Consider the following 21,671-nt stretch of genomic DNA (forward strand, 5'->3'; position numbering starts at 1 on the left):
GACAGTACCTATGCCTGCCTGTGACAGTTCATGACCTGGTGGATGCTGTGATTGTTGTGGCCCAGGCTATGCTGTAGTAAAAACCTGCCAGCCCCTGGTAGGCTCATAATCCTACATTTTCCCATATGTTTCACATTTACCAAGCGGACTCATTGTGCTAGTACAGTAGAAACATTACGAAACAACTACATCATTATATTCATCACATCTGTAAGAAAATAACATTTTTTTACAAGCTGACCATATTTCAAAAACTTTTTTTGAGATACAGTATATTTACACATACTCTCTTCAGTTTTAAAAATCCAACCATAGTATTCTTTTGTTCATTTTGATTAAATCTGTGAAAAATATTGACACTTTGCTGTTTAGTAAGTAACAATACTAACACAAAAAGTAATACTACTACCACTACTCCTGCTACTGTGACTACTACTACTACTAATAATAATAATACATTAATGATAATAGAGTTAATAGATAATCATAATAATGATATGTTAATAATATTAATAATAACAGAGTTATCATTAGACCATTAGATGAGAATATCACTGACCTCCCAGTTCTGCGTCCTCTGTGTTCAGCTTGTGGTTTTCCGGGCTGTACTCCTCTCTCTATCCCATGTTTCAAAGGTGACACCCCTTTTTGTTAGGTGATAAAGCATTTGAACACATAGAAACCCTTACATGGATGAAATCTAGTTGGTCAAAACCATCAATAGTAAGGGGTGGAGATTCCTCTCACCCCATCCCTATGAAACTTATCACTTTGCAGTTGGCATTGATGATGCATTACGGCCTCCAACCCAATCTGCTATTGGATACTGGATGCTGTTGGGTGAGTCCAGTGAATGGTTCTTCATTATTCATAGTGAATATATTATTTATCACTGTCAACATTCCCATTCCAAAATTTGTCATAAAGCTATGACAAATTCCAGCATAATATCCCAATAGCATCAGTGATAGATATTATATGATATTGTGGTTAAGTCCTGCTGATTTATGGATTTACAATAGCCGTGTTACTTCCCACATGCAGGGAGCAAAACCTCTAACCAGAGACTTTAGACAGGCTGATTCACATGGTCTCCAGTAACATGATCACTCCACTACTGGTTTTATTGGCCTGTAAACATCATGTGAGGCCTTTTTATATGGTAAATGTATCTCTTGTTGATAACACTTGGTCACTTTGTGAAGTATGGCTGTTCAATCAGTATAATTTCTGCAATTTCATTGGAAATTCTGACAGGTTGCATCGCCCAAGAAAGCAGATGGGGTCTTTAGAGAGTCACTCTGGTCCTACACCCTTGGCATTATAAAACGATGATTGCCCATGTTGTGGTGTTCCCTACTGCCCATTTCACTGAGGAGTTTTAGTGGGTTCACAGTGACCTAGGTTAAACGGGCATGACATACCCAGACAGTTTGAATAGCGCCAATGAGCCACCGTGGCCTCATAAAAGACTGTGAAGTTGTGACACAACGGCAGCAAAAGCTTAAAGGACACAAGAGGAGGACAAACACAAACATCACCCCTGACCTCGGAGAGGAAATGGGGTAAGTGAACCACATGACTCCAATGCAGAAAAAACTACACATAATATTCTAGTATAAACAGTGTTGCAATATTTCTGTCCTCTCAGGCAACATCATGTCATTAGATAATCTAGTGTCTAATTCTCATCTTTGGTAGTCCAGATGAGTGAAAAGGTCACACAGAGCAGCCATACCACTCTTTATAAGTGTCATATTATGTGTGATATTGGAAAATCTGCCTTGATTTTGTAAAATAATGTGTTATCTCTATTGTATATGATTGAAATGCTCCTCTTCTGGATATACCATGAGCATTTAAATGTCAAACCTTACTCACATTGGAACGTCTACTATTTATAGGCATTTAACTGTAGATGTATTGTAGCCTGTAATCCCCTTGTAGACAATTTATTGGGGAGCTTAGGTGGATATATTTGGAAATGCAATGAAAATGTATACTTGACACACGCAGGGTTGTATGTAGTACTGAGATGCGCATGTGATATGTGGTTGAATATTACAACCCTTTATTGCTGGAAACAGTGAGTCAAGGGCTATTCATGCTGTAACCTGAAACAATGTTGGTGTGCGCATAAGTAATTATGTTACCATCTCAAATGTCAGGTTTTGTTGCCTCGCAGTTGGCTACTGAATTCATATGTGTCAGAATATTTGCAAAAGCATTAATGGAGACTGAATGATAATGATAAAACAAGGATACAAAGCAAAGAAACAAGAACACTGCACAAAATGTCAATTTGTTGATTTATTGCAGTTGTCACAAGAACAAGTCCTATCTTTCTGAGGACATTTTAAACAAATGTCTTTGTATAGGCTAAGGTTTAACACTTCAGCTGTACTGTTCATCTTCAGATGGCAGGCTGGCTAAATCAATGCAGTTTAAAAGACCCTATTAAACCAATCAAAATAAAAATATTTTAGGGCTCTGACAGTTTGATTGTTTGAGCAGCACTTTACATATCGCTATTGCACACTTTGAATATTGCCTATGCAGGAAACAAAATGTTCAGATATTGTTGTTTCCTAAATAAACCTAGTGAGAGATGGAGAAACTGTGCCCTAAGCTTTTCTTCATGCCGATTCAATCTGTGAAGAAATCACAGGGGAGAGAAAATTAATTGTTTCAAGAAGAAATCAAAACATACTACTGAATAAATACCAGCTTTTAATTAAATCCTTACCTCTAACCAGAAGTTTAGTGGAACACTCTGCCTTCCCAAGGGAGTTGACTGCAACAACTTTATATTCACCAGAGTCCTTGGGCCGGACTCGGAGAATATATAGGGAGCAGACACCATATGCATTGGTGATGTAGTAGTTGTTGTCTGAGTTGATGCAAATGTCGTCCAGGTACCAGCTCACACTGGGGGTGGGGAATCCTCGGACAGCACAGGTCATGTACAGTTGATAACCTTTAGGCGGAGCGTGAACTTTCAGTGGGACCAGGATGGATGGGGGCCTCTCAAAGTTGACATTGATTGAGTAACCCCCATTTGAGAACATTTGAACTAAATAGGAAGAATCAAAGAGGGAAAGAACTGAAGAGTGAAGGAAATTTGAGCAAGATGAACTGTACTGAACTTGAAATTAGGCTAAACCAGAATGGATGGTCTGAGATTCACTTTTGTTCCTCTGTTTTTTCAAGCATAACCTAGACGTTCATGATAGCTCACCTTTGTTGCTATTGACACCCCATGTGGGTGACTGAGACGGATCTGAGAGCCCCATATCATTCTTTGCATAGACGCGGAAATGGTACTCTCTCCCGGCATGAATGTTGATAGCTGTGAATGTGTTGCTGAAGAGGCGGTCTGCTATAGTTTTCCACACTCTTGTGTTGGAGTCGTGCTCTGCCACCACGTAGTACAGGCGGTCATCGAGCTCTTCGTCTGGAGAAGGGGCCCATGATATATCGACTTTGCCATAAACCGTTTGCTCCAGCTCCACTGGCCCGGGGCTCTTGGGTTCATCTACAAGCAACCAAAATGCAGAGATTAGAGTTAGCAAAGAAAAAGCATGATCACACACAAAATCTTTCTCCTGCTATACCTTGACCCTACTGTTTGCCTCTGTAATGACTTCATTTTTATGTGTTGATTCACATTGTAGATGTTGTGAAGTGGCCTGATATTCAGACCACTCCATTTCCATTCCATTTATCCATCTGAAATTGCCCCCGGATTAGCCAAGTGGCTGTAGGCCTCTGAAGGATTTGAGTCCATCTGAACTATCACTTATATGCGACTGATGTGTCCACTCGCTGTGGCATAGATTTCAGTCGATACAGAAGGTTTGTTAGCCAGTTTACCGGTGTACTGCTATTAACCAAGCACTTTATTGCCAAAAAGCCAATGAAAAACATTTTGAAGTCGGGCTAATTTTGATTACTGCGGGTCCTTTCCATCCGGGCTAGTTGATAAATTAAATTAAATTGCCACATCTCATCAGCAGAATGCAAAAAAAAAACCTCTTTCTCTCTCAGAAATGCCTTCAGTGTACAATGTTACTCTGCTTTGAGTGGTTTTAGATTTAATTTATTTGGAAAAACATCAGTAGCAGTGTCTATAACTTTATTATTCAGTGTTACATAATATGATATGAGTTCTCTGGCTCTGACACAGTTTCATTATTGTCCCTACAACAGTGCTGATTGACCCGATCAGTTCTTCAAATGGGAAATCACAGTTGAATTGGGCAACAAAAGACTCTTTGAATTGCTCAAGATTTTTTAAAGGCCCTATACTGTACACTTTTCCAGGGTCTTATTTTAACTGTTGATATCCCTGCAAGATGTATTTGTGGTTTTGAGTACCTGTGGTCTGCTAAATATAGTTTCACAGCTCCTCTCTCTTGCCTTTCTCCCGGAGCTCTGGCAGCACGGTTCGTTTAGCCAATCAGAAGAGATAATCAGCATCTCTCCACTGATTGGCTGACTGTTTTCTGAGTGACATATGGTTGGGCTAATCACAGGCAAGTAACTGAAACTTATGCTGCTCAATAGTGCTCAACGGTACTCACCGGTACTCACCGGTAAATGGGAATTATCATGTTATCATCTTATAAGATTGTGCAAAGAAACATTAGTCTCTTTGGATCCGTCTATAGCGCAAAGTTTCTTCGACATGTCGCTAACTTGTTACCTTGTTACGTTGGGAGCAGAGATGGGCTGGCTCATTCAAGTGGGCGGCGTAGCCTTATGTGTGACGTTACAGAAAAGAGGAAGTGCTGTCCGCTCGTCTTAAAGGGAGAGTTTGAAAGAACAGGCAGTGTGCATTTCTCCATTTATCACAGGTTTAATGCATGGGACAGTATTTATGTGGCCTTGAGACCTTCCCTAGCATGAAAAAAGAACAAAAATTGCATTTTTCATGCCATGGGGCCTTTAACATTAACATGTGACCCGTGGGTCTGGATACAGGCTAAGTGTGAAGTCCTTTGAGAAATGAGCTTGACTAATTTTCCTGTCATTGATCAGTGAAGATCATCTGTCCTGCATATTGTTTCATGGATCATAACTAGGGATACACAATATGGATTTTTTTCAACCACTTCTGATAACCAATAAGTACCTGCTTCTCATGGCTGATACTGATAAGATAGCCAATAATAAATTCACATTTTTGTATTTTAAAAAGAAGTTCATAACATAAGTTCATGACGTATAGTTTACGTGTAGTGGCAGCTTGGCAGAGTGTAACAAGGCCCTAAATGTGCCATTAGCTGGCAAAATCCCTGGTTGTCTACCTGGTAATTAAATTAGATGATCAAAGACTGGTCATAAACAGTCATAAATTCCATGATTTTGTCATAACTTGCTTCAGCCGTGGGGTAGCTCGGGTAAACTTCCTGCAGATGCCTATTGAACAGGCAACAACGCACTTGCTTGTTTCTTTGTGACAATACCAGCTTCTAATTCAGTACATCTTTGTTGTGACGATGACCTTTCAGGTTGTTGTGTTGAAACTCATAGAGCTTTATCTGTATTGAGTAGGTGTGATCAGTCATTCCGCCTCAAAGAGCTGAAGTCTTAATAAATGTGATTTATATAGGTTTCAGTTTATATAAGTTTTAGCTGGGCATTACAGTCTAAATGCTGCTTCAGAGTATTTTCCACAGAATAATATCCTTGGAAATATATCCTTTTAAATTGTCAGCAGCAGAAATGTCAGATATAAAGATGATGAATTTTGGCACAAAATAATGATTATCAGTGGGTTCCGCACAAAAATAACAGTTGCTGTACTGGCTTTCAAATACCTGTATTAGGCAAACCCTTGTGTTAATACCTGTTTCTTGTCCTCACCTGTGACTCTAACCTCAATGTCAAATGAAGCCTCGCCCACACTGTTTTTGGCCTTGATAGTGTAGATGGCTGAATCTGAACGTTTTGATGAGGGGATAACGAGCTGAGACATTCCCTCTGTGTTGATGACATTTATCCATGGTGACAGTGGTTCGTCATCCTTCAACCAAGTGATCTGCGGTGGAGGCTCAGCCTGAGGATATCAATATCAGATAAAGTGAGATATAGTATGAAGCATCTAGTTTGATGCATCAGCACCATCCTGCAGTTAAGTCATCACTAAGAAATATAATACTGTAACAGTGCTAGAATGGGAGAATAAAACAGGAAATGCTAAATTTACATGACCAGCTGCATGTAAGCTTTATTATGAACTACAAGATCTCAGCCTGCAAAAACTCATATGAAAGCCTGAATATGATATGAATAATAGAACAAGAGCTTATAATAAATTTTTGAAGAGAATGACTATAAACAATCATTTTACAGCTTTGATGATTTTGAAATCCTTGTTTATTTACCATACACTGTGATCTTACAGTAAGAGCAAATAATTTAATTTCAGGAAGATAAAAAAATCTAGTTTTATTGATTTGACTTTTTGTGGAGGCTCTAGTCCACAAATACCCCTTTTCCACCAAAGCGGTTCCAGGGCTGGTTCAGAGCCAGTGCCTGACTTAGCACCAGTTCTTTGGAACCAGTTTGACCCAAGCATGGGTCAAACTGGTTCCAAACCGGTTCCAGGCAAGCACCAACTTCGAGCAGGGGCTAAACAGGGGCCAGAGAAAGAACCGATGACGCGACCCACCACGTCATTGGTGGGCAGGGTTACAGACCCAAACGGGAACAGCAAACGCTATAAACGTATAGCTAAACATAGTTGTCATTTGTTCCGGCCACGAATACGATGGGTAGCCAGCAATAATTGCATTTTTCGCCTCTGGATTGCAATGTAGGCTTGTAAAGACACAAGCAGTATTTGCATCGCTATGTCCATTTGTCATCCATGTTGGTTATTGTGATTCCCAGCGAGCGTCTCGCACACCCATGTCATCACGTTTTCCGCTGACGTAATGATGTGGCTCTGACTTGGCTCCACTTAGCTTTTGGCCGGTGGAAAAGCAAACCGGTTCTTTGTTGGAACCAGTTAAGCACCGGCTCTAGCACCAGCACCGAACTAGAACCAAGTTTTTTTTGGTGGAAAAGGGGCAAAAGAGTTAGGGTTTTAATATTTTATGGAGTTGAATTAGACAAAGATTCAAGGGGTCATTTGTCAGAATTTTATCCATACCTCATAGTTTACTTTGACACGCACAGAATTTCCTGCTCTGACAACAATGAAGTCCTCTGGGTCTTTGAAACAAGGTCTCACTGGATTAAAAAAAAAAAAAAAAAAAAAAAATGAAATACAGATAGGAAGAACAAATAACTGTCTGGATTACTAAAGTTAAATTGTCAAGTTGCACACTTGCAGGTTGTTTACAACTTACTATTGGGATTCTTTGCACAAACCATCTGAGAGGGAGGGCTTGGATCTCCAGCTCCAGACTCATTGATGGCTGAAACTCTGAATTCATACTCTGCTCCCTCTGTGACATCCTTCACTATATAGTGCTCACCTGGAGATAAGGTATATGGCAAGATAAGAAAATATTTGAAAAGGAAAAACCTGTTATCTTACAATCGAACTGTACACAGTATGCTTCTGTTCTGACAGACCCTCAATTGGCTCATTCACTTGGTTCAGGGCAATCCATTGATTTGTGTCCTTTTTGCGTTTCTCCAGTTGGTACCCAATGATTGGCACTCCTCTGTCATCCTCTGGAGGGGTCCAGGTCAACTCGATGCTGATCTTAGAGGCACTTACCACTTTGGGTGCTCCAGGTGGTCCAGAGAGTACTAGGGGATGACAAGAAGTTTAATGAACATAATATGGAGTAGTCTGCAATTCAGTTTCTGCAAATGGATTTCTTCTCCCTGATCCATCTTACACAGTGCCGCTATTATAGAAACCCCCCTGCCTCTATTTTTCATTAGTACTGCATGATTCTCCATATGGTTCTTCCTAGAGGTGTCGCAGTTTTTATGTCAATGATAAAAAGTGGGCCTTCTACATTAGCTATATGGTTTGGGTGATAAATGATTACAAGTGATCACTAAATCTATCTGTTGCCATTTTCGTTTATTATAGACAGAAAGAAATTAAATGAGATCCACTGAGGACAGCAAAATTGGACTCTTTTTTTTTTTTCCTGACTCACTCATTATGCCAGCCATAATGCTGTCTGTTGTCTCCAGGGCATCACTGAGACCCTCAGGGTTTTCTGCAAAGATTCGGTAGTTGTACTTCTTTCCATGAGTCACATTCCTGTCTCTGTAGGAAGTTTTGTCAGCCGAGACATCCCCAAGCTTCGTCCACAGACTTTGGCCAGCATGCTGCCGCTCTATAATATAGTTGGTGACAGCTGAGCCACCATCGTCTTTAGGAGGGTTCCATTTTATCTCAATTACAGATGAGGTAGTTTCAACAGTCTCCACTGGACCCTCTGGTGGACCTGGCCGGTCTGAAAGAAGGGCACAATATTTAAGTTTAAATGTACTAGGGACACATAAGTAAGTTTACTTTTCAATGGATAGTGGGGATGGCTGAATGGATACTTGTCCAACATAAGATTTAAACATCTCTCAGATTCATTGTGCGGTATTTCTCACTTTCCCCAGCTGGATATCCCCCAGTGTTTTCATACCCAGCACAATAAGTTGAGATGTGGCCTCCACAGACCCAAAGGGGTTTTTGAGTTGGATCTTGATTTCTCCGGCGTCCGTCCGCAGGCAATCTCTGAGCAGCAGCCGACTGTGGTTAGGCTCCTTTACAATCTTAACCCCACCTCCGTCCTTGATCTCAGTGCCATCCTTAAACCAGCTGACCTCCAAAGATTCCTGAGGAGGGAAGGGCATCTTGAAAGTGGCGTTCTGACCCACCCTCACTATCACAGGTTTTGAGAACTTGTGAAGATCATCGGGGTCAAATTCCGGTACACCTGTTAACACAAGCACATAGTCCAGTTCATTACACTGAGGCTGCCATGGCATTTGAAATGCATTTTATAGTGATAGGAATTTAATTATACCTCCAACTGTGACCTTTGCTTGTGTACTGAGGTCCCCTGACATGAAACGATACAGTCCAGAGTCACTGTCTGCACTGCTTTGAATTGTCAGCTTGTGAGCAGTTCCATCTTTGGTTATGCTGATCCCAGCACTGGAGGTTAACTAGTGAGACACATTAATCCATTAAAAAAGAGGATTTGGTTTCATTGCATTTAAATTACAAAGAGAATTAATTACGTAAAAAACAAAGTCTTCACTACATTCTATGATGGACATTGAACAGTATTGTTACTTTGACCTTAGCATTTCTTACAGTTGGTTGCTTGTCAGGTAATACAGGAGCTTTTTCTACTTTTTTCTCTTTCCTCTAAAAAGAGTCCTCTAAAAACACTCTTAGAATATGCTTGAAATCTAAACTGTAAGTGCAGTGACTTGTGAAACTTACCTTCTCTCCATCTTTGAACCAGGTCCCGTCGCAGTCAGTGTTCATCTTCACAATTAGTTCAGCTGGCTTGCCACGAAGAGCATACATATCAGAGAGTCCACTGATAATTTCAGACTCTAGGTGACATGAAACAAAAAGTTACTCTCCACTTTGCATTTTAATGCAGAGCAACTGCCAGCCAAAGACTACTTTTGAATTGAAAGAATACAAGATGAAATAAATTAATCACACATTATTTTTCTGCTAGTGTTTACAATGCTTAAGATAGAGTAGGTTAGTAGCAATGATGATTTGTGGTGCTGAAAGAGGTGGAAGTGTGCCTCATGGGTGCACGTTAAACAGAATAAAAAGCAGAGACACTCTTTGGTTGGGAGAAAATAAGTGTTTACCAACAAAGAAAATATTTATGGTTTCCCAAAGTGTATTACCTTTATTTGAACTGCATGCTCAAATGAACTATTTAAAATTTGAATGCACTGCGGCATTATAGCTTTCATCAGAGAGTGAAACAGGCATTTTAAATACTTCAAGGGAGTGTCTTTCTTCGTATTAAGGGTTTTTTGCGTGACTGCTGTCTTATGCCTGGTACACACTACAGGATAATCGGGCCGATTTTTGTCCCGATCTCCCCCTTCCGATCAAAGCCAGCAAAGGCCCGATTGTCTGATGTTTGCAAACGTAATCGGGTCTGATTTTCCTGTGGTGTGGGGTGTGTTAAGAGTGATTTTGTTCGGTCCGATCTGCTCGGAAGGCCTCGGAAGGAGAGATCGTAAATAATGAACATGTTTAATATTTGCGACTAGAAATCCTGTAGTGTGTGGGGTGCTCCGAGAGGGGCCGAGCAAGCACAGTGCAAGGGCGGACTGGCGTGCGGGGAAACCAGGGATTTCCCCGTTGGGCCGATGGGCGGAAAATGCACTGTTACTAGGCTATAACTGAGCTCACTGATGCGGGCTTCAACCGAGCAGGCTCTCTGTCAGCAATCGGAGTTGCTTAAGCCCCGGGTCTTTTTTTTTTTTTTTTTTTAGCTTTATTTACGTATTCATCCGAATATAAGACGATATTTTTTCCATTGAAAATGCCCTAAAAAACACCCTCGCCTGATGCCGACTGGTGGCTTGTTGTTGTTGTTGTTGTTATTATTATTATTATTATTATTATTGTTATTATTATTATTGTATACGGAAAATGTGCGTCTTGTGGAGAAAAAGCCATGTGCCAATTTTCAAACTGATCGGATTTTGCAGTTTTTTGTAATTTATCAACATGAATGGAGAATCAGCACAAACTAAAAAAGATGATATACGGTTGCCGGTTATTCTGCCTGTCATTGGCTAGATGACACACACAGTGGCATTTAGGGTTTTGTAATTTTCATTATTATTATCATTATTATTATTATTGTTATTATTGTTATTATTGTTCGTCCGCCATGTTTGCCTACACTGAAGTCACGTTTGACTAGGCCTACGCAAGATTTAGAATATTGAGCGTGAGGAACCTGATACTCTGCTGAAGAGAGAGATCTTGTGCGATTTGCCTTTTGTTATCACCAAGTGTGTGGTCTCTAAATCTGTGAAGGTTTGAAGAATCCTGTAGTGTGTGCCAGCCTTTAGTTGAAATCCACATAGAAGATTGTTATGCTCTGCTCATCTTAGGAATTCTAGAACTGTGTCCAACCTCAGGAAGATTAGGAGTTAAATGTACAGTTTTAAAGTAGTTAAAACTACTACAACAACCTGTTTTGGGGTTTTTAATAAATGTGGTGCATATTCCGACAGGTAGTACAGTACATAAAGGTCAAAGTTCATGACATCAAAAGCAAGCACAACAACAAGCCGTGAACATGTAGATTTGCAGAAATGCAGATATGAAACTTTCCAAGCAAGTATCATTTCAGAGTGGGGCTCTTCAGTTTAGTGGCACAGATAAGAACTGACTTACACATGCTCTTCACCAAGGACCTCCTACTTTGTTATTTCACACCTTACTTAGGGATTGGCATTGGACTAAGGGAACTGTGGTAAATAACAGGATTAAGTCATGTTATGAATAAGGTCATTTGATTAGACATTGAAATTCAATACTACAAAAATAAGTGGTTTGTGTTATTTAAAAACTTGGATGAGATATTATTTGTGTTACTGTTGTTCTTCTTTTTGTACTTATTGTACCTGCTTCTTCAACTGGTTGATCAACCTTTACGTCACCACTGGCTTCCTCACCTGAGTGGTCCAACAGCAATAACAACAATGAGTCATTTTTACTTCATCCAGTGGGTTTCTCCCTCAATTTTGTGTGTATATACAGTAGGACCTTAATTATCCGAACTCAGAAATGAAGGGGTTTTTGGATAACTGAAGTTGAAATGTGCATAAAAACCAAAAGTGTTTTCAAGCACTTATTTGGTACAAATAGCCTTTGAATCACATAACAAATATTTAGGTCTGGCAGTAAAATCATAGTTGTTCACAAATACACTCATGCAAGCATAAACTGACCAGTGGATAATAGATGATTTACTATAGAACAATACTGTAGCAACAATGGAATTAGATCTGTATGCTGCTGTATGACTGGTCTTTCCTGATAGTTGGGGTCAGATAATTGAGATCCTACTGTATATCTGAGGCTCATGTGCCATTAGATTTTTGTATGAATATTATCTAAAGCCAGTCTTACACTGTGTTTGTCGGTTGCAGCTGGAAACCAGTGACAGTTATTGCTTTGGTTTTAGACAGTGAGTTTTAGGACAGTTGACATGTAGCTTGATGAACTTCCTGCTTTGGACAGATGAATTAAAGCCATGCTGTTAATTTGGCAGTGTTAATCAATCTCTAAATTTATACATGTTGCAGCATAACACAGCAAGATACAAAAACACAAGACAAACATCTATACTTGTGCTGGAGCAATACAGAACATGATTTAGTTTGTCAAGTGGAATGTCTTGCCATACTAGATGGGATAAATACTGGTAAGCAGCATCAAATATAACATGTTAGGCAAGCAGTGACAATGAATGGACTACACAGCAGAACATGAAATAATTGCAACATGTCACGGTAACTGGACATCAACAGTGATTTAAATATCCAAATATTTTGATAAAACCATGTCAGCAAATTGTCTCAGTGACCATGCTGAGGTGTAGTCGCTTTTCAGTTCTAAGAAGTAAGCAGTCTATGAGCAAAAATATTTAAATATTTTTGCATAAGGTCTAAAAATGCACAGTATGTTGTCTCATTTATCGGTAAACACACTGTCTTGTGAAGCCATTTTATTTCAAATGGCTACCATATTAAAGTTTGTATCCATGCAAAGGTTAACTCAACCGGCGAAGTTTCTTACCACCACTAACCACATCCACAACCTGTGGATCCGAAACCTTTACTCTCACTGCTGGCTCAGCTTTTACTGGCCCTATTAACCATCAAGACCAGTTAATGACTGACATAAAGAAGTTATCATACCAAGTATATAACATTTTATGCAAATTGCTGAACACAGTAAATAAATTTAAAAACAAAATACATACAGTATCATCAAGAGTATGTACTTGAAAGGTGAAGGACATGAAAAGAGAATGTAGGCAACACTTATAAGACAGTAAGACAACAAACAACATTCATGATGGAAATATGTATGTAGTTTCACTCTAATATGCATATATCATATTTTGATAACTACAGTTAAAATGAAAATTGTAATGGAAATGTTTACCTGCTATATTGGTGTTAAACAGTTGTTGCTGTCAACTACATCTGAAAAATACTTTTATTGAAAAGGTGTAGGTAAGGCTGATCCCCTATTTGCACAAGTCTAGCATTACTCTGCGTAGGGACCTTGTGTAATGTATTACTTTGTCCTACATTTTGTTAAACACATTTGCATAATGAAATTCACTGAACTTGTGGGCGCCCAGGATACTTTACTACCGCCAGGATTAAAATCACTGACAATCTCAACAATTATCATTGTAATTATTACAAATCACTGGATATCGCCAGGAAATGACAGGCCCATGCCGATATGGATTCCTACTTCCTAGTTTCCTACTACAACAGCCCTCTTCACAAGCCTCATGTTTGGTGTCTTACTTGGTTTAGCTTCTTCTTTCTTGGGTTTAGGCGCGGGTTCCTGAGGTGGAGGTGCAGCTGCGGCGGCTTCTTTAGCAGCTTTAACCTGCTCTATCCGTTCTTCTTTCTCCTTCTCCAGTTTAACATGTTGCTCTTGTGCAATTTTCTGGACATCCACGCCAGATCCTCCTGCCCTCGTTGTCTTCCTTGCTGACTTTTTGCCTTTCGGCGTGTCTTTGTCAGCTGAGTAGACAAAAGGTGGTGCAAAGGTTGGTGCATAGTTAAAGGGCCACATTAGAGCATTGAAAGTAAAAATGGTATGAGTAATTATCATCTCATCACTAACCATTAATGTTCCATTATCATTCCATTATAAACCATTAGCTGTGTCCATTATTGAACATTTTCAATAACATTTTTCACTTAGGCTGTTGTATAATATCTTACCTTCAACAATAAGCCATGCATTGCAGGATTTTATTCCTGCACAGGCAGAATAAATTCCTTTGTCTACTACCATGCAGTCTTTGACCACCAGTCTGTGAATGAGCTTGTCTTCTGAAACTTCGATATCATATTTATCGCTTTGTTCCAGTGGTAAATTCTTTCCAAACCACAAGATCTTGGAGAAGGGGTTTGACAGGACACACTCAAACACAGCATCTTCTCTCTCCATTGCCTTCACTTCTTGAATTTTCACCAAGAAATCCACTGTGGGAACTGGAAGGAATGAATAATGAGGAATGCTATTTAGAGTCAAAAGTTTGGTTTGTTGAAGCTAATTGATGGAAACACATGGGATGATTTTTTTTAATTGGGCTTGTGCTATATTGGGAAACTTGCAAAACAAACACTATCAAAGTTACAACACATGCCCTCACTCTAAAGTAGGATATTAATTTGCTGTGTGTCTCAGTGCAGAACTTACTTTTGAATTCAGTGGTAAACATATTCACATCTTCAACATCCAACTGGTACAGTCCAGCATCATCTGGTAAAAGGTCTCTTATACTAAAAATATACTTTCTCCCCACTTGTTTAAGGCTGTGCTTCATCTTTTCACCCAACTCTTTGGTGTATGGAACCATTTCACCATCCTGCAGGAAAAATATAATGTGTAATTTCTTTTGCTCCAAAAACACAGCCGTGAGATAATGTCAGAGACCGAGAGAAATGCGATTAAATTAAGATAAAAATGAACAGGATGATATAAGAACATTATAGAGACATTTTTCAAAGAATTACCGGGAAACAGCAGATGTGCTGCCAAAGCCATTGCTAAATGATGGGGTGTCTTAGAACAATATATTTTTTCTCTCTGACTAACCTTGTAGAGAAATATCCTGCTGCTCGGGTCAATGAGATCCATGTCAATCTCAAAGGATGCAGTGCCATCTGCACTGACTTGAATAGGTTTCAGGTTAGACAGGTTTTTAACAAACTGAAATAAAAAAGAGAAATTAAGTGTAGGAAATATACATTGAAACATGTAGTATTTGGAATGAATTGAAGTTAATGTCAACAGTCAACATCAGGTCTATGAGCTGCTATCTTTTAAAAAGGATATCAAGCCATTTTAATTCCATGCAAATGTCACAAATAACAAACCTCTGCTTGTTCTTCTTCCCGTTCTTTCTTCATCTCATTTAATTTCTTAAGCATCCAGCGAAAGTCAGTCACGCCAAACTCAGAACAGATGCTCTCATAGTCTTTTTTGTCAGCACTAAGTAATAGCTCCCAAAATTTAGGGTCAATCTCACCCTCTTTCTTCTCAGGTTGCTCAGCTTTAGGACGCACCTTACTAGAAATTAGAATAAGGTGTTATTAGTCAAATATCCCTGTGAATTAGGAGAAGACTATTTAAACAAACATGAATGTGACGAACACACAAGAGCATGGGTGTATGCACCTTTTTCTTGTAAGCAGAGTCTTAAAATTGCCATCAAAAGCTTCCACTGGTTGTTGTTGCTGGGCTTTGTTCTTTTTGTAACCAACTGCAAGCACAGAAGAGGACACTTGCATGAATAGATCATATAATCATATAATTAAACAACACTGAAGAGGGACTGCTTTGCAAGAAGTGTTGAGTGAGCATAATACACTCAAGAGTATGGAGTAGGACGCTTTCAAAATCTAATACAAGAGCACTCAATTTGACACAGATAGTGAGTTTTGAGTGTATGCTGGAGCCTGCCTGCTGTTTCAGATGAAGAGTTTCTGTGCTGTTTCACTAAGGTTTCGTTGGCCTAGGAAAGCTCAGTTATTCACAGCAGTTCTAATAATGTTCTATACGTGTGACAAGCAAGCATATCTTTACCTTCAATAACATTCAGGACAACTGTGACCATAGCCCTTCCATATTCATTTGTAGCAAAGCATTTATAGGTGTCTGCTTGGTCTGGTGAAACATTTGGCATCTGGGGAAAAAAAAGAAAATATTAACAAGCATGTGGTTAGAAAATTATTAACATACAAATATAGTGGGCCAGACATACAGTGATGTTGGCTGCATCATTACTTTGTCAAGCCTGTTTCATGGTGTGTAGCCAACAGTTATAAAAAAGAAAATTAGAGACACAGCTGTTTGAGACAGCCTGCAAGCGACAGATCAATTGGAGCAAAATAGAGTAATTATAGACTTTTCTTCTTGCTCGATTGGTGGATGTCTCATTCATGTATTGCTGCATGTGTTTTATTCCACATTTCCTCACACATTTAAACACGGTGAACTGAGGAGATAATGGGAGTAGGCATGCCCAGAGCCTTTTCACAAAGCTAAAATCTTTGGCTTGAGAACTGAAATCTTTTGTCACGCATGTCAAAGAAATTGGCAAAGCAAATAACTGATCGTGCACAGTCAGAAGACTGAATGACATTTATACAGTCAAATGGCTTTGACAGGAAAAAATTATTTGATTTGATTGTGTTTCAATCTGTCTGTCTCTGTGTGTCTCTGCTATTTTTATCCCTCCTTCACATCAGCATGCCATATGGCGTCACGCTGACATTTGATATCCCATATCGCTTGCCTCGAATGTGTGCTCATTGGAATTTGGATCATATTTGGACTGGTATCTTGACGTATCGGAGACATCTCCATTATTTCTGCTCCACGTTACAGTTGGCTTTGGGTCTCCAATGACAATGGCTTTAAAAAATGCCAATTTACCTGTGGATAAGAACACACACATAGTAAATTCACTTGTGATAAATCCTTGGGACACAGTCAACATATGATACAGATTGATTTAAAATAGTAGTACCGTGTTACCATAGAATGCATAATGCGTAATTTACTATAATTTACATTAATTTATCATGTACATTCTATAATAACATATAATATACCATAAAACTTTGATTATTAGCCTGGGCTTCTATTTCCTATTCAGGATGTGCCTTTATTTAAATTTGCACAAAATTCTTGCCCAGCAAAAACTAGAAAACATAAAAGATACTGGAAAATTAAGGATATAGAAGGATGTCTCTCAGAGCCTCCCAAATCTATCAACTTTTTTTTGTTGTTGATGATGTTGTTATCTGATTCATTTTATGCACATCAGACCCAGGCACATAACCATGGTGTGACCCCACCTGTCTGAGCCTTCATAACCTTCATACAACAATTAGGCCTACAGTAGCTAGAACCCACATTTACTTATCAAAACCTGTAGCAGAACTGGCCAAAAATCAGCTTTTAATTTAATTGAAGTTTTACGGTGGTAGTGTAATACATTTTAATCACTATCACACCACTGTGTGTGCAGCAGTAGAGAAGGGACCTTATTGAAAACATGAACAGCGTTGGTCATGAATTGTTTCTGGTTTCCCTCAGAAGTCAGTGGGCCTCTTTAAACCTTTCTGAAGCCACAATCTTGGATGACAGAGCTCTGCCCCCTCTGACCTGGCCCTATCTGAATTGCAGCTCACAGTCGCTCTGGCTCTAATCTATTATACAAACTTGTGAGAATGCCATCATAGGATGTTTTGTGAGATTCATATTCAGAATTATCCTTTGTCATCAGGCCTACCCTCTTGGATGGTCAGAGCAATAGGCTTGCGGGTGAAGTCTGGGTGGCTCTTTCCCTCTGGCAGCGTCTCAATATACTGTGTAATCATAACCCCAGGGACCTTAGATTTCTTCTTAATCCCCACTGTCGGCGTTAGAAAATGAAATGTTAGCAACAATTTGACTCTTGGAAAAGTGAAAGGAAGAAAAAAAATGATAATGAATGTGGCATTGATCATATCCAGACTTTAAGAGTATTGTTTTGTAATGAAACCATCACCCACATAAACCATGCTGAAACCCATTCTAATACACGACGTATTAGAATGTTTAATGTTATTCGTGGTATCATTTTATTCAGAACACTATAGGTGGCTCTATAGTAGATGGCTCCAGACACATTTGTACTTCTCTTGCATATCATTTATCTTTGTTACCTTTTCCCTTGTGAATCCATGCCTGAACTTCATACTGTAGACAGATATGTAGCGATACACCTACATATCCACGCACGAAAAACCGTACGCCCTTGTGTACAAAAATCCATTGCATATCAGTTCATGCCATGGTGAGCGGGAGCAAAATTGATGAGGAGCGTCATTGTCATTTCCTAAGCCTACCTTCTTTACCATCGAAACTCTCTGCAGCAGGATCTGATAAGGCACATGTTGAGGAGCATATACAGCAAATGTCAGCATGGAATAAGGATTGCATTATACTGCAGGTTGGACTCTCAGGAGAAATCGATGAGAGACAAAAACAAAACAAAACAAAACACTACAACAGAGGGTCATACACACACACACTGAGATCAGCACATTCTAAATATATTGTAATTAATTTCATATTTGAATGCTATCTTTGTAACAATATGTTTTTCATGTATCTCATGTAAAAGATATGTGGACAATTTGACAACAGCATATAAGAAACAACGCCAGCTGACCATTACTTCTATTGAAAAAGTCTGTACAAAGGCCTGCTTATTTTCAGGTGCACATTAGCAAATTAAAGTCAGTCCATTTAGACCCTTGGCAGCTTAGTCAATAGAGCATCAGACTTTCAATTTGTGAGTCCAGACTTTCCTGTTCAAGTGTTACATTTGGTTTGCTATCTGTTGTCTCTTCTGTTCATACTGTTCATAGTCATACCGTATGTATTTTCTGCAGCTGTGTCTATAGGTAAATGAGCTGTACATACATTAAATAAAGAAGGTTTCAAATTGTACCCACTGAACAAACTGATTCTGATTTGTAAATCCTGAAAAAAAATAACACAGAGTACCAGAAATACAGCAAAATACAAAACAACCACAGATGAATAATAAAGCACAGGCTATGAATTCTTTGTGAGTATGCTTTAGTCTTGATAATAGCTTGTAATAAACCATTCAAAGCATTAAACAGACATAAAAAAAAAAAAATACACATAAGGCGTACATTTTTGGCAGTATACATTATTTTCTTCACATTTATTCCGAAATAAATCTCCCTCCGGTCAGCCTCATTCCATCAATTGTGTTTACCCACAGAGTCTTCCTCAGCTGTGTCATCCTTTCTCCTTTGTCAGAGTTTGTCAAGGAGATGAAATATTGACTGAGGTTTATGCTTTCTAAATGGGCTGAAGAGCTAATGCTTTAGTGTTGGTCTTAAATTTTCATTATGATAAGCCTTTATTCTGGGGACAGATTGCGTTGGCGGGACTGCATGTAATATACTTCTTTTATAAGTTAACTTGACTGTTAAGGGAGGAACTACAAGGCAATAATACTAACTTATTTGTACAGCACCTTGCTGAACCAAGTTTGCAAAGTGCCTCACAGTCATGAGGAGACAAGGTTACACAAGAAGGGAAGTCAGTGAAGGTCCAGTCAGTCTTAAGGCTAGGCTGTACCTACAAGTCTTTTTAGCCTGCAGTGATCCTGTCAATTTGATCTGGTTTGTCTCCAAAGCAAAAGAAGCTTGATCCTGCACTCAGAAAATGTTGCGCTAAGAATAAGAATAAACTAATTAGAAACTGATGTTTCATCAACATCCTACACCAGCTTGATGTAGGAGGATGATGCTGCTTCCAGTTTGAGGTTACCCTTTACTGGCACCTGAAGAACTTGAAGGTGATGAGATCACATTTCATTGCCTACCTTGGCCAGTGGCCGTCCCCTCTGCGTCTTTTGACCTTTTAAACATCTTGGGTTTGAACATCTTGGGTCGGGCTTTGGTTCCTAGATGGACTCCGCACTATTTCATCAGCTGTAGCAAATGAGCAAACAATAAAGCTGATTATATTTCCTCCTCAGTATCTATTCATCTACTTGGTTTTCAATAATTGTAACAAAACAAATGATTTAGGGTTCATGTTTATTCCAAGCATTAATTGATGGGTCAGACTCATTTTGAAATCAAAAAACAGTGCAACGTAAGACATGCATTGGTTGAAAATATGAAAACAGTAAAAATGAAAAACAGGGAGTATATACATACATATCTATAATTCCCAAAATGTATATATATGGTTTTTAAAATAGAACTCTTTATTTGCCACCTGTCAATGGCCATGATTTATCTACACTGTATGTCCAGTCACATACAGTAAGGACATGAAACATGGCCATATGCTGCCTGCTATACACTGAATAAAATCCACTTAGCAATGCAATATAGCATTTAATGGTAGCCTTATTGTGTACTTTTTCCCAGGCTGAACCTTTCATTAGTTACGTTTTTGTCAATCATTTTTTTTGGATGCAAGTATACTGCCTTGATTTGTGATTCGATGATGTTTTCATATCAGCCTTTTCAATGATCTGTCAATTCCATTTACAGCAGGGATCCCTAAGAGCACATAGCAATCTCTCATTACCCAGATGGGCTGCTAAACCTGTCTGGGTAATGATGAATGCAGCTGTACAAAAATAGACTGATGGGACTTGTAATTGTAATGAAATCAGAGTTGCAGGGGCTTAAAGGGATTTACAGAAATGTTATTATTTGTTTTGTAAGCCAATCGTACAGGCTATGCTAAGTAAATGCTAATAGGAGTTTCATTGCGTACCTGTTTCCAGCTCAAAAGATGGATAGGCTGTCCAGGTTTTGAGAGGCTATTTAAGACGTGGGTTTAGAAATGAATCCGGTGATGACATTTGTCACCACTGTTGGAGACACCTCGCTGCTTTCCATAAGAAACTCTACACCTGGAGTTTTTTCCTTCACTGTGGCCTGCCTATCTCTTTCATCAGTTGGCCTCAAGCACTGGATTGTGGGTAATATGTCACCTTTAGCAATGTGTAGATGACATGGTGGTTTGTTTTGTGTTTACACTTGTTGATGCCTCCACTAAATCTTGGTTTGAAATGGGCATCAAGGAAGCACAAGAAAAATGTTGGAACACTGCCAGCAGTTATCTCATGATAGAATTGAAGAAAGGACATAAAGAGGACAAAAATTTAGTCAGGACACTGATGATGCAATATTTCTGAAACAATGGAATAAAAATAAATATGTGAATGAAAATGAAAAATGACAATTAAATGTACATTAATAACTGTCTTTGGTAGGCGATATTGGACAGTTATATGACTATGTGGACGTTAATTAAATATTTGCATGTTAACTCAAAGGACAGGAGTTCAATCACAACCTTGTGTGTAAGGTTTGCTTAACTCACACTATGAATCTTACCTAGCCTCCTCAAATCTGCTAGCCAGTTTGTTTCCTTAACCTTCTGCTAACCCTGACTTGATTCCCCTTCACCTTAAACAGGTATCCATTTAGATAATGAAAATGAATTCAAGGCCAACAGAAGAGGTAATTGGTATTTGTATTGTTAATTTGTCAAATATGAACATTACCACTGTAATAGTCTATTAAAAGTGTGATTAGCTTTAAGTCAACATTGCTGTGTTCACATTGGCCTAGTTAATATCAGCCCTGTAGCTTGCCTTGAAGTGGTAGACCATAATATTTAAGAATTTATGTTGGGTTCTGTCTTGATTGACAAGGGCAATCAATTAATGCTGTGGCCCTGTAAAGGTGCTCCTCATAGCCAGAGAAAACAGTTGAAACTGCAGATGAATTTAGCCATGGTAAATGGCATGAATTGGCATGCTTTCCAAGTCATTCTCAGTGGCACAGCTCCAGGTTCTGCATCTCAGTCACAACTC

General features: G+C 39.0%; 1 protein-coding gene across 1 annotated transcript; it reads right to left on the reverse strand.

Moving 5' to 3' along the window:
• Window positions 1-2,572: 2,572 nt before the first annotated feature.
• On the reverse strand, window positions 2,573-19,713 carry LOC115359155 (immunoglobulin-like and fibronectin type III domain-containing protein 1). The gene is made up of 22 exons (XM_030051501.1): window positions 19,653-19,713; window positions 17,535-17,657; window positions 16,533-16,672; window positions 15,821-15,920; window positions 15,413-15,497; window positions 15,112-15,304; window positions 14,831-14,944; window positions 14,432-14,600; window positions 13,951-14,223; window positions 13,525-13,746; window positions 11,599-11,649; window positions 9,425-9,540; window positions 9,000-9,141; window positions 8,616-8,909; window positions 8,130-8,432; window positions 7,588-7,767; window positions 7,359-7,487; window positions 7,160-7,239; window positions 5,869-6,061; window positions 3,239-3,535; window positions 2,747-3,073; window positions 2,573-2,651 (listed from the first exon to the last, which is right to left on the reverse strand). The coding sequence occupies exons 1-22, from the start codon at window positions 19,711-19,713 to the stop codon at window positions 2,647-2,649; spliced, it is 3,597 nt and encodes a 1,198-aa protein (XP_029907361.1). The 3' UTR covers window positions 2,573-2,646.
• Between the last annotated feature and the right edge of the window lie 1,958 nt (window positions 19,714-21,671).

The sequence above is a fragment of the Myripristis murdjan genome, chromosome 5 (genome assembly GCF_902150065.1).
Source record: "Myripristis murdjan chromosome 5, fMyrMur1.1, whole genome shotgun sequence".
NCBI lineage: Eukaryota > Metazoa > Chordata > Actinopteri > Holocentriformes > Holocentridae > Myripristis > Myripristis murdjan.

What these genes read in the sequence shown, in the direction of transcription:
- LOC115359155 (XM_030051501.1), bottom strand. Translation starts at nt 19,713, where the DNA reads ATGTTCAAACCCAAGATGTTTAAAAGGTCAAAAGACGCAGAGGGGACG. An exon ending in ACTCTGCTTACAAGAAAAAG is followed by an intron (nt 15,305 to 15,412) that starts GTGCATACACCC and finishes TCTAATTTCTAG; the next exon opens with TAAGGTGCGTCCTAAAGCTG. An exon ending in GAAAGAAGAAGCTAAACCAA is followed by an intron (nt 11,650 to 13,524) that starts GTAAGACACCAA and finishes TGGACCACTCAG; the next exon opens with GTGAGGAAGCCAGTGGTGAC.